At 39.4% G+C, this 12,500-nt stretch overlaps 2 protein-coding genes across 2 annotated transcripts in view; one reads left to right on the top strand and one right to left on the bottom strand.

The window, feature by feature from the left end:
- The window catches only part of LOC137996770 (structural maintenance of chromosomes protein 6-like), a 42,660-nt gene extending 34,875 nt beyond the window's left edge, over positions 1 to 7,785 (bottom strand). Inside the window, exons 1-8 of the mRNA XM_068842355.1 lie at positions 7,404 to 7,785; positions 5,862 to 5,976; positions 4,794 to 4,899; positions 4,005 to 4,141; positions 2,570 to 2,631; positions 2,141 to 2,221; positions 595 to 696; positions 97 to 234 (exon numbers count right to left, since the gene is read on the bottom strand). Coding sequence (XP_068698456.1) covers positions 97 to 234; positions 595 to 696; positions 2,141 to 2,221; positions 2,570 to 2,631; positions 4,005 to 4,141; positions 4,794 to 4,899; positions 5,862 to 5,976; positions 7,404 to 7,601 — 939 coding nt within the window. The 5' untranslated portion in view covers positions 7,602 to 7,785. The remainder of the gene's footprint in view (positions 1 to 96; positions 235 to 594; positions 697 to 2,140; positions 2,222 to 2,569; positions 2,632 to 4,004; positions 4,142 to 4,793; positions 4,900 to 5,861; positions 5,977 to 7,403) is intronic.
- A 59-nt stretch (positions 7,786 to 7,844) lies between these two features.
- The window catches only part of LOC137996769 (coiled-coil domain-containing protein 91-like), a 21,427-nt gene continuing 16,771 nt past the window's right edge, over positions 7,845 to 12,500 (top strand). Inside the window, exons 1-3 of the mRNA XM_068842354.1 lie at positions 7,845 to 8,017; positions 10,672 to 10,719; positions 11,573 to 12,187. Of these exons, the coding sequence (XP_068698455.1) occupies positions 7,967 to 8,017; positions 10,672 to 10,719; positions 11,573 to 12,187 (714 nt within the window). The 5' untranslated portion in view covers positions 7,845 to 7,966. The remainder of the gene's footprint in view (positions 8,018 to 10,671; positions 10,720 to 11,572; positions 12,188 to 12,500) is intronic.

The raw sequence follows: 12,500 nt of genomic DNA, 5'->3' as shown, positions 1-12,500 counted from the left end.
TCTGGCGAGTGAAACCCAGGAATAGCGGTAATTTTTGCTAAAAGTCTCCACAGCACACCAGATGAATCAACTCCACCTGTCCAATGGTTAAAGTACCTTTTCAGCAACAATAACTTCTGCCCAGACACGCTCCTTCTTCAGTTCTTCAACCTGCTCCTTCATAGTTTTCAACTGCGCAATATCTTTGTACTTCTCTTCCAGTACTTGTACTTGACGCTGCATTGCCGGAAGAATCTGAGAGCACAGAGTACACAAAAAAAAAAAGAATTATCTATGGGCAACAGCTCATTTGCAGAGTAGGGCATTGTGAAAAAGTGAGGAAAGTGTCAACTGATTTACAAGTGCAGGAGAAATCTTCCAAAATCCTGAAATCCAGCATCTTGGGTTTGCATAACTGTCTCGAATTCTCCCAACTCCCCTGAGTGTTTAGATGAGGCTATGGAAACACGGAAAACGTCTTCTATTACTTAACTAGTGACACTCTTCTATCGGACATTGACAATACATTTAGAAAACCGATGAACTTATTATAAGTAATTCACCCTCTAGTTGCAAAACAATTGAGTTAAAGCACAAAATGGATTGTAGAAGTACCTCTTGTTTTCTGTCCAGAGTATTTTTTATTATATCTTGCTGCTCAATGATAAGTTCATAATCTGAACTCATTTGTTCAAGCTGTGTGGCCTTAAGGAAAAACTAAAAGAGGAAAAGAAAATTTAAGAGATGCAAACACAATTCAAATAAGTGCAAGGTTTGTCAATTAAAGACAAACTAAGAAAATACTCCGAATTTCCTGCAAAATGAAGAATTTATTAAAGTCTTAAAAAAATACACTTAGCAATTTGACCAAGATTATTATTGTTATTATAAACAACCAGGACAAGGTACAGTGTACTTATGAATGAAGGGGTAGTTTCTAAAGAAACTGTGGTGCTGCGTCGGTGGGGAAGTAGTATACAAAAATTTGGTTTTATCAACGGAGTTGATAATGTAAATTGGCCACCGTACAGAGATTCTAAAAGCTGACGTTTCGAGCGTTAGCCCTTCGTCAGAGCGATTCGCTCTGACGAAGGGCTAACGCTCGAAACGTCAGCTTTTAGAATCTCTATACGGTGGCCAATTTACATTATCAACTCCGTTGATAAAACCAAATTTTTGTATACAGTGTACTTATGTTTATGCTTTCCTTAGGGCTCACTCTTCCACCAGTCAAGAAGCAAAGTAAAAATGAATACTACTACTCTGTTCTTAGACTATCACGACCACTCATTCTTACATTACTGCCTGAAATCGTATGCACATTGGCATGCGTGAACTGCAACTGTAGAATGTACACAATCCTCACAGGAGCAACGAGTTGAAACCGCGTGGTTCACAAACAAAAACCAAGGTCTCAAATTTAACTTGGTCAACCTGCGATAAGTGATTGATCTTAGAAGTATAAACAGCATGCTGGAAAGGACTTGCTGAAATAGACAGTGTTCCAAAATTGTCATTGAAATCATTTTCGAAAAGTCACACATGTTAAAAAGCAATCACTTTCATACAAATTAGGCAAACTTCTTTTCGCGATGTTCCTGTGGGATTATTATTTGGTTAAACGTAATTTAACTAAGTTAACCACCACAAGCTTAGCAGTCAAGCAGTTCACAAGCTCAGCGGTCAAGTGGTTCACAAGCTTACCAGTCAAGCGGTCCACAAGTTAAGCAGTGAAGCGGTCCACAAGCATATCGGTCAATCCCACAAGTGCACGCTCACAAGGTGTGTTGCAGCTTTGTACACTGCCAGGATCTCAAAATTATTCGTCAAGCGTTTGTGCAGTGGTCTGTGGAGTAGTTCTTGTAGCATCTTTTCCCCCCTCCCATCCCTTATTTTTCTTCCTTCCACTGTTTCATCAGTGTGACGGATGCCTGGAATAGGGGCTCATGGCTGGGTTGCAGGGATTTGCCAGCCATGGGGGCAGTATTCTTTCTAGGGGCTGGTTTGCCAGCCTGGTATCCCAGGCACCCACCCTCCACTTAAGCGAGGCAGTTGGTTAAACAAAACTTTTGTTGTCTTCCATTGATAGATTTAAAATCAGCAATGCAGGAGTGCTAGTAATGCTTGCTGCACAGTCTGAATAGAGAATTTCGGAAGTCACCTTGTATTTATCCTTAGGGTCTGAGGAGTTCAGAAAATTTCTACTTGTGTCTTGATTTAAAACAGAGACTGGATTGTCCACCTATTAAACAAACAAGAAAATATGTTTTAATGCAACCCACAGGACCAGATTACTGTTACTGGACAAGTACAGTGTACATGTCTGTCGTACACACTGTGTCTTATTACCAGGATTTGCATGCCATGGAGTTGAAGGGATCAGGCACTCAAACAAGTAGATACATAAATTAATAAAAAAAAAGTACAGCAAGATACATTCTATCTCATAGGTTACAGTATTAATGTTGTCTGGAATACTTTTTCATAAAAAAAGATACGAACATCCAAGAAAGGGTGTCTAGTTTTGCCAGATTTGATCCTCAAATGTTGATGTACAATTGTAACATTATTGGTTACATAGAGAACGTACCTGAATATTAAACTGGTCCAGAATGTGGTTTAACTCATCCTTCTTTTGAGACACCACTCTACCTGGAAAATAGACATTATTATTTCACTTTATTACATATCAAATCTGGTCCAACAGATAAAGTAACCACAAGAAAATTTACAAAACTCCACCCTTTGTTGTCCATAAATTATTTAAGTAATAATATTATTATTACAGCAGTAGTAGAAGCAGTCCTATCATGATCATGATCAATAATACATCGTACACTAAGCAGATCATGAATAAGTTTACTTTATAACATTCATATTTCATAACCAATGAAGCCAGCAAAGGAAGGACTTTATGAAGGATCAAAGTGAGAGGGTTTCAAGGAACTACAGTACCAGTCAAAGGTAAGTTGACAGTCACTCGAAGCTTGATCCGCAAAACTTTATTCTTGATCTTTGAAAAGTTTGAGGATCTAGGTTTGAGTCAAGTTTCAAGACGTTCGAGGGCTTTCGAGAAATTTTTGTGACAATTTTCAAGACTCTTCAGTAGAGCAAAGAAAGAACTTTTTGTGTGATTAGTTTTTCACATGTCTGGGAGCTTCTCCACTTCAGCTCTATTGTACAGCTGATCGCTTTGCTTTTTTTATTGTTTAATCTTCAGCTGGGATCAAATTTAAAAGAAAGTGGGGATGAACAACCTTGTGATAAGTTAGGCGTCCGCTCAGGCGGACTCCGCTCCGCTCGGCTCGGGCATTCAGAAATTTGGTTGCCTGTGCTCACAAATAAGGCGCCCCAAGCGACCGTTAGGCAGCAGCCTTGATAGCTCATAGAATTAAAACTGACAGAACTCTGCAAATTGAATAAACATATCTTTTGATACATCTGTTTTAGTCAAAGTGTCTAAGATTCGAGACAGTTTGGGAAGTGGTGGTAGAATTTCTTCTTCCTCTTTAAAAAAATAATTAACATTGACTGAGACAAAGACACTGTCGATGCTTGAACAAGAACAGTGCTGAAACCTTATTGAAAAGCATGTGTGTTATCATGCACCTGCTATCGTGCTGTACATACAGCAGGACTTGCATGGAATTTAATGGCGGCACTTTGCATGACAAAATTAATTCAAACACAACGTAAACAAAATGATATTAATTTTTTATTTCACTTTCTGTAAGCTACATGTACTTATTTCTTAGTGCACTTAGGTTATCAAATATGGAAAGAGTGATTTAATATCCAAAGAAAGAAGGTAAGTAAAGATTGTTGACATTTTTTATGTTTGACCTCTACAGCATAGAGATCCTCAAAAAAGATTGTGAGGGTCCCGAAACTTAATCCTTGAAAACAATGAGGATCATGGATTGAGTTGCGAGCCGAGACTGTCAACTTAAACCTTTGACCAGTACCGACATGTACTTAACATACCAGAGAAAGCGGAAATTGACCTTTTTGTGCAGTGTACTCACCATCTCTAGCTTTAATTTTGTATGATCCACTCCCATCATTACTGATTCGACGCTCCACAGTTATACAGTCTCCATAATCATTTGGTTTATATGCATCTTGGCCTCTGTTTCGTAGCTTAATTGACACCTGGGCATAACTTGAAGCCAAGAAAGACGAACTGTTAGTGCCATTCACAAAAACATGCTTTGCTGATTTTGTCCTTCACAGAAGTGAAACTATGAAAGATCAGCAAGATTTGTGACTGCTCACCCCCTTTTGCCCTTGTTCAGCAGTCTGAGCTGGCGATTGTGTTGGGAGCGGTCAGTGCAAACAGTGGACTGTGAATTGCGGACTGGGTATAAAAGTAGTAGTCCCCGGTGTTGTGGTGTGACCTTATCTAGACGGGGCCATCTTTCACTTCCTAAAATAAATTGCAAACTGCGTAATAAGCAGTCTGGTTAAAGTCCCCCGCAAAGCATTGTAAATTAGACATGAAAAGCCCCAAGGAAAGAGACTAATAGCTTCACTTCACTTCACACTAGCTGACGTCTCGAAAACATTGATCAGTGTAATGTATTTGTGAGTCGGTAGTTTCTTTCTGGCATGTACATTAAAACGAGGACATTCAGAGTATGGCCGTCATGTTGTGTAGTTGGTGATTCAATCTGGTTCAATTTGTTCCAAGTCTAACCATCTGTTGGTTTCTCAGTATTTAACAATCAGTCCACATATGACTGATCTAAGGTGACTTTCTGCACAATGAACTTCTATAGGGTGACAGTATCACACTTGAAAACTCTTCACTTTACCTGCACTTGTTCTTAATGAATCCCTTGAGAGAATTTCCTCTGCTTGTTGTGGTAGCCTTTCCACCTAACCCCACGACTAATGCTGTCATTATCGCACTTTTACCACCTATAAAATAGCAAAAAAACCATCACAAATAGCACTGACGATCAAAGATCTAAGCTTGCCAATGAGTGGAAGAAGAATCTTGAAAGTTCAGCTCATGTTGTGCTTAAGTGGACTATCAATAATTCTATTTTTAAAAAGTTCCTTCTGTAAAATTATGCCAATGTCACAATGGAAACAGTGCTTGAAATTAGCGCTTGTCTGGTCATCCCAGACGTCAACCAGAAAGTTTACTGGGCGACTAGTTTTTGTAAATGAAAAGGCTGATTGCCCAAAGAAAAAACAACAGACAACCCAACCAAAAATAGAAAATGAATTACACAAGCAGCACCTGACAGTCACACTCGTCAGTTTTCTATTGTCAATGTCCAATAGTAGTGTGAAGTTAACAATAATTTATTTGCTGTAGTTGAGTGCTCATTTTCCCTTGTTTTAAATATCTGTCAGTTTGGCTTTTAAAAAAAATTCTCAGATAGGAAAATTCAACAGACAATGTCACAAACATGTAGCGGCAATGGAGATCGAAGACTGTATTTTGAAAACCCAGACTTCAACAAAAACCACATGTGCACAATAAGAACTATGGGATACTCAAGCCCCACTGCCATTTGATTAATTTTTATCTCAACATGGCGCAGGGAGTTTCCTAATGGGCAACTAACTTCTAAGCGCTTATCAGGGTGACCAAATTTACGGGTTTCGTTTCCCAGCTTTAGAACAACCTGGATTGGGTAGTGGCATTCTGTAGAGTCCACCATCTTGTAATATAGTTGTGTTTATCAAGTCTGCGTCGCTGATTTTCTTCCCTATCGAATCGTTACATAAATAAACAGACAAGGGAAAAACGATGACCAGAAAGTCTAAAATGAAACAATGGGACTTTCAACAATTGGCTTGCTGACCAAAGCGAGGATGTACAGCTGGTGTATTATTATTATGTTAACATTTATTAATAAGTTACTCACTTCCATTTCGCCCTATAATGAAATTGACATTTGCACCCAATGGAACTTCAAGCATGGTGTGACACATAAAGTTCACCAGCGTTATCTTTTCAATTATTCCAACTTCTGCCTCAGACTACAATGAAACAATGACTGTTAATAAAACCCATGACAAATTAAAACACACGAGTCTTGAACACCGCAAAAATATAGATCCAAGGACAAAGAGCTGCAGACGGCATGAAATTCCATTGAAAGGGAAACTTTACAAGGATTACCAGGAAATGGATACAAGAAAAATCACAGATTTGCTTGCTGCTTTCCAAAGGAAGCAGGTGTGCTGGGCATATTTAACAATTATCCTGCGAAATTGCCCGGAATATCGCCTGATACTTAGCCGATGAGGGCATAGCCCAAGTTGACTAAAATCAGTCGACATTCTGCAAGATTGAGCAGGATATATAATTGTTTTATTATTCAAAAAATTGACGACAAAGCACAATTTTCTATGTTTATTGGGGAAAAAAGCTGGAAAAACTACCATTTTTCTTTGCGACACACAAAATTATATACATTATAGGATATACGTTGAGTACGCACAACGAATATTGAGTGCCCTATGACCATACTTGGACATTGTCACAATGTGTTTAATAATAACGATTGTCCGCAAGCTAAAGCAATGTGAATCCAACAAAACGGCTCCTTTTCAATAACCTTTTAAAAAAAGAACAGTCTGTTTAAAAAAGGAGAAAATTTTGTCGAACATTGCAAGAATTGCAAGAAGACTGTGTTCCTGTCACGTTGGTTTGAGTAGTAATTTTAGCTTCGATAGCTCAAATCAACACGCCCATATTGCAAAACCATTGTAACAGCCGAGCTTGCTGGCATGCACGTGATCACAGCCAGGCATTTTGACATAGGACCCTGTACTTTAATAATATAAGACTTATATAGAACATTAAATAATGAAACTATTACTTGCGGTTCATGTATAGACTACCAGAGTGATGAAGACCTTGTCCAGCTTAAGACTGTTCAAGGCAAGCTGGCGAGGACAGTATATGTCATATTAATATAACAACTTGTTTTGTTGTTGTTGTTTTATTTTTTTCCTTGGGGCTAGCAATTCCCATCTTTACGGGCAAACTCTCTCGTGGGCGGCAAATTAAACGAGACAAAACTCTCGCCAACTCTCATGAAAAATTTGTGCAGGTTCAAATTCGATGAGAGCTCTCGAGAGTCGATGAGAGCTCTCGAGAGTCGATGAGAGCGAGAGTTTCAACTCTCATCAACCCTCGCTCTCGTTTGGCCAGGGCTTTAGGGGCGGTGAGGATGAGAAATGGATAAACCCCCAGTGATCGTGTTCGCCACGATACCGGCCGGCGTTTAATCATTTGCAACCAATCGATAATGCACCACAATGCTACATTTTGGTGTCGTTAATAAACACAGGATGAGATCAGCAAACCATGTCAGACGGTACAAGAAACTACACTAAGATTAAAATACAAAATGCAGCATAACAGAGTTCGCAAGCACTACGAATCGACGCCAACTTACCGTCGATGATACCGGGAAATCTGGCCTCTGGGAGCAATCGAGACTGTCTTCCTCGCTGTCTTCCGTGTGGTCTTCATCTTGAGCGGAAGAAAGTCGCTTTTTCTTCGATCGGGACGATTCAATGTCATCTTGTTCTTGAGTTACCAATGCATCATCTTCTGCTTCGCTATCTGACTGCAATTTCCGTTTTCGCGCCATTGCTTCTCCAAACACCAATTCGAGTTAAAACCTTGCCTGCGTCGAATCAAACACTATAAAATTTCAAAGTGATCTCTTCAATAAAATTTTAACGACTTGTTGCTCAAAATACAAATTAAAATTCAAGTCGAAGCGTAAGCACATCACAAAGCAAATGGACACATTGAAAAACAGCGCCAAACCTGCAATCATGTGATCATATCGCGAAGTGGCTCGTGGGAAGACTCGTAGAACGCCTGGTAGTAAATCAATATAAATTTTTTTCCTGGTTGATAAAAAATATATTGTTGTTTTGGATTATTCTTTATTGCTGTTCTGGATTATTCTTTTATTTTTTGATTTTATGGGAAAAAGAAGAAATAAGAATGGAAGGTGATAGGTGGGCAGATTTTGGCTCAGCAGCTGCAAATAGCGAGGTGAGCGGTTTTTCTCTTTCTCAGGGTGCGTTTCTTTCGGATGAAAATTCCGAAAAAGGATCATTGATACAAGATCAGTTGGACCATGGTGCATCAAAGGAACCTAAGAATCCTTCCCCAGAGTGGATTCATTGGTTCCTTTGATGCACCGCGATTAATAGGCCATTTCCGAGTTCATGTCTGCCTCCTCTTCAAAACGAGTCTAAGTGCGAAGTTTTTCTTATGAAAATTAGTTTTACTTAACATATGAATGAAAACTAATTTTCATAAGAAAAACTTCGCACTTAGACTCGTTTTGAAGAGGAGGCAAACATGAACTCGGAAATGGCCTATTGATCTTTGAGCAATGATCCTTTTTCGGATCATCCCAAAGAAACGCTACCGTAAAGTGTACAATCTTTTGTTGGGGCATTAATTTGGCAAGTATAATACAATACATACAATACATACTTAATTGACCGCTCCCCATAGGGGCTTTTCAGGGCCAATGAAACACAATCAACAAAAAAACAGAACACAACAACTACAGCTGTTAAGAATCCCAACTGGCCGGAGGCAAACCAGTTGGCTATTTACAGTGCAGCTGGGAAGTTAAGCCAGGGACTACCAGGAACAAATTCAAAGAGTTGTCAGAGTGGGTCTTGAACCAGGGATCTCCGGATCTCAAGACAAGCGCCCTAACCACTGGGCCACACTATCTTGAAAAGTCATGTGTGAATTACAGATTACAGATCCATGCCGTTTTGTGTATTCAGATATGCAGGGGTTATGTAAAATGCGAAGTTGGCAGCTGAGTAGTATATAGACAAACAGACTGTTGTCAATTGAACTCAAAATGAATCTTTTAATCTTAGGTTTGAAAGAATCTGTCTTTAATTTACTTCAATTTAAGGAAAAAAGTAGCCGAATCATCTGAGTGAAGTAGATGGTGCTTTTCAGATCACCTGTTGTCGGTACTTACTGAAACCACAGCATAGGATTATACATCCATGCTGTATGGATTTCTAGTAAACCGAAAAGTGATCAGCTCACAGTTGGCTACAAAGCTCATATTGGTAGAGCACTACACGACAGAGGTCATGGATTCAAATCCAAGTTAAGCATGTCAAGCATGCACTGCTACAGTACAATACAATACAATACATACTTAATTGACCGCTCCCCATAGGTGCTTTTCATGGCCAATGAAACACAATCAACGAAACGACAGAACACAACAACAACTGTTAAGAATCCCAACTGGCCGGAGGCAAACCAGTTGGCTATTTACAAGTGCAGCCGGGAAGTTGAACCAGGGACTACCAGGAACAAATTCAACGAGTGATTAGAACGGGTCGTTAACCCGGGATCTCTGGATCTCAAGGCAAGCGTCCTAACCACTTGGCCAAACTGCCTCACTGCCAGTACTGTTCTAGTAGCACTCATAACTGCGATGATCATTTCAAAACTTAATCTCCCTTTTTCTTTATTAAATCTTGGTGAAGAACTAGATGAAATTAAAGAAAATGCAGTCGCTTTGATGATCAGCCACGTATAAGTGCACAATATTTTTGCAATGATTTGGTTTTATCAACAGAGTTGTAATGTAAATTGGACACCATACAGAGATTCTAAAAGCTGACGTTTCGAGCATTAGCCTTTCGTCAGAACGAATCGAGGAATTATGGGTTACGTGAAGTTTTTATAGTAGAGTGGGAGCTACGCTATTGGTGGTAACATGGCAACATGAAAAATAGGAATATATTAGTTTAATGAAATGCATTTGTTAATACCGTGAGGATTAAGGGTGCCGATTTGGAAGATGAATTTTTGTTCTAGATTCTTGTGGCTTTCCGTCGTACCTAGATGTAGAGAAAGGCCGCAGATAGCCATGTGTTGTTTGGAATGGTTAGGGAGATTAAAATGATGAGCGACTGGCTTAGATGCATCTTTGTCATGCTTCTCAACATCGCGAAGGTGTTTCGCGGAATCGGTCACCTAGTCGTCTACCTGTCTCGCCAATGTATAATTTATTGCATAACGTACAGGTTATGCAATAAATGACATTTGCAGAGGTACATGTGAAACAATCGGTGATCTTAACAGGTCGCTTAGGTCCCGATATCTTGCTGGTGTTAACAATGAAAAGACAAGTTTTGTATCGTGAGTGCACACATTTGAATGTGCCGGGTTGCTAGTTAGTTTTGATTGCGCTTCTAACTAAAAAGTTGCTTACGTTTTTGTTGCGTTTGAATGAAATAAGTGGAGGTTGCGAAAAGATTCTACCGAACGCTTTTCATTTAACTAATATATTCCTATTTTTCACGTTGCCATGTTACCACCAATAGCGTAGCTCCCACTCTACTATAAAAACTACACATAACCCACAATTCCTCGATTCGCTCTGACGGAGGGCTAACGCTCGAAACGTCAGCTTTTAGAATCTCTGTACGGTGGCCAATTTACATTATCAACTGCGTTGATAAAACCAAATTTTTGTATACTACTTCCCCACCGACACAGCACCAAAGTTTTTTTAGAAACTACCCCCTTCATTTTTGCAATGAGTTTTGTGAAAAAAAAAAACATCTTTATCACAGGGATTGTTTGAACATCACGGTACATGTACGTAATTGTAGACTTTGCCTTTGATAATAGTTAAACCCCTTTCTCAGGTTAACGATGGTGATGATGATGATTGGGCTGAATTTGGAGGTTTTGAGGTAAGGTTATAACTATGATGTTGTTTGATGAAAACAGATTGTATAACAATAAAATTAAGATGTTCAAAATAGGGGGACTTAAAGGTACTTCAATTGAAATATTTAATTTTCACTTTACAAAAGATGGTTAACCGCTGCCTCACTTAAAATGGAAGGTGCGTGCCTGGGGTATCCAGTGCCTTCCAATGTGTCCAGCTAGCCCCCCAGATAGAATTCCATCCCCATGGCTGGCAAATCCCCACAACCCAGCCATGAGCCCCCATTCCAGGCACCTATAAACACCATAAACACTGATTCAGTCAGTGGAATAATTTAAAGAAAAGAAGAGCGGGTAGGGAAATCCTTGAAAACAACAACTTTGAATGACTCAAAACTGATGAGAGATGAATACTACAATACGCTCAAGAACACAAAGATCCAGTACTAGTTACAACAAAGTCACAACCTTTTTATATGAGCGTGCACTTGAGAGAGTGCAGATTGTCATTTGAATAAATTTAGCTTTCAACCCTTTGACCCCTGAGAGTGACACTTAATAGATTTTACTCTGTCTAATATGCCAGATGATTTTACTCATAAATGGGGGCGTCCTAGGGCATTTGAGGTGTAAATGGGTTAAAGGTGAAACATTTATCTACTTTCTTACCATTAAACAGTGAAGGAACTTGAGCAACCTCTACATCCACTCAACATCCCCCCCCCCCCCCCCCACTTCCTTTTAACCCATTGACTCCTCGGAATAAGGCCCAAATAACATATTTTATTCTGTCTTATGCCACGCATTAGACAGGGGGTGGGGCACAGTGCAGTTCAGGAGTCCTTTTTATGTTGGTCTTAAATTCTAATCTTTCAGTCTGCTACTCCAGCTGTCAATGGTAGCAACCAATCAGGATCACTGATCACGTGGGCAGCAGTTGGAGTTCCTCCATCCGCATCTCCAAGTCAAACATGTCAGAAGCAGTCAACCACTCAGACAACACAGTCATCTGATGGTGATGTTGTGCCAGCAATAACAACGCCAAATTTAGAAACTGGTGTATCAAATAAATCCTCAACTGCACCATGGCCAGAGTCAAAACCTGATGACCATTCTGATTTCATTAACTCGTTCCTTTCAAGCGACGAAGACTTCTCCACTCCGTTTACTGCAGCTACATCATCATTAATAGCAGCTGCACGAGAGAAATCAAAAAATGAAACCACAGAATATGATAGTTTTCATGCTGATTTTTCATCATTCCTTAGTGAGACTGCAAATTATGGACCAAGTTTGTCTCAAGATGGGGACATTATAGACCCTAGTTCTGATGATACAACCGAACAAGTCATCATTTCCCAGGACAATAAAACAGCTGACTTTTCAACCCCCAACATCAAACCAGTGAAGGAGGCACCACAAGAAAAAGCTTCCAATAAATTTGAAAAGGGTTTGGAAGAGAAAGTTTCATCAACACAGAATATACTGTCTGTATGTACCGTAAAACTGTTACTTAGAATAATAATATCTAGGGGAATCTTTGCTTACATTTTTTGCCCCATTAGCGCAAGGCTATCATTTTCTAATCAGTCGGCCAAGAATAAAGTACTGAATATTAAAAGTGCATTGCGTAATGAGCTATCTCTGGAAATTCGAATGCAGTACACCAGATAATCTCTTAGCAATGGTGCTTTGAAAATTCGAAATTTTACAAGGAATGTGTGGGATTGTTTATCTATTTTTGTGTGGCCAATGACTGGCTTGTTGTGAAAGCTATAAGTCTTAAACTTGGAGATTTAACTAA

Source organism: Montipora foliosa, chromosome 3, assembly GCF_036669935.1.
Source record: "Montipora foliosa isolate CH-2021 chromosome 3, ASM3666993v2, whole genome shotgun sequence".
Classification (NCBI taxonomy): Eukaryota; Metazoa; Cnidaria; class Anthozoa; order Scleractinia; family Acroporidae; genus Montipora; species Montipora foliosa.
The sequence above is the reverse complement of the archived record's forward strand: the minus strand, read 5'-3'. Positions and strand labels throughout refer to the sequence as shown.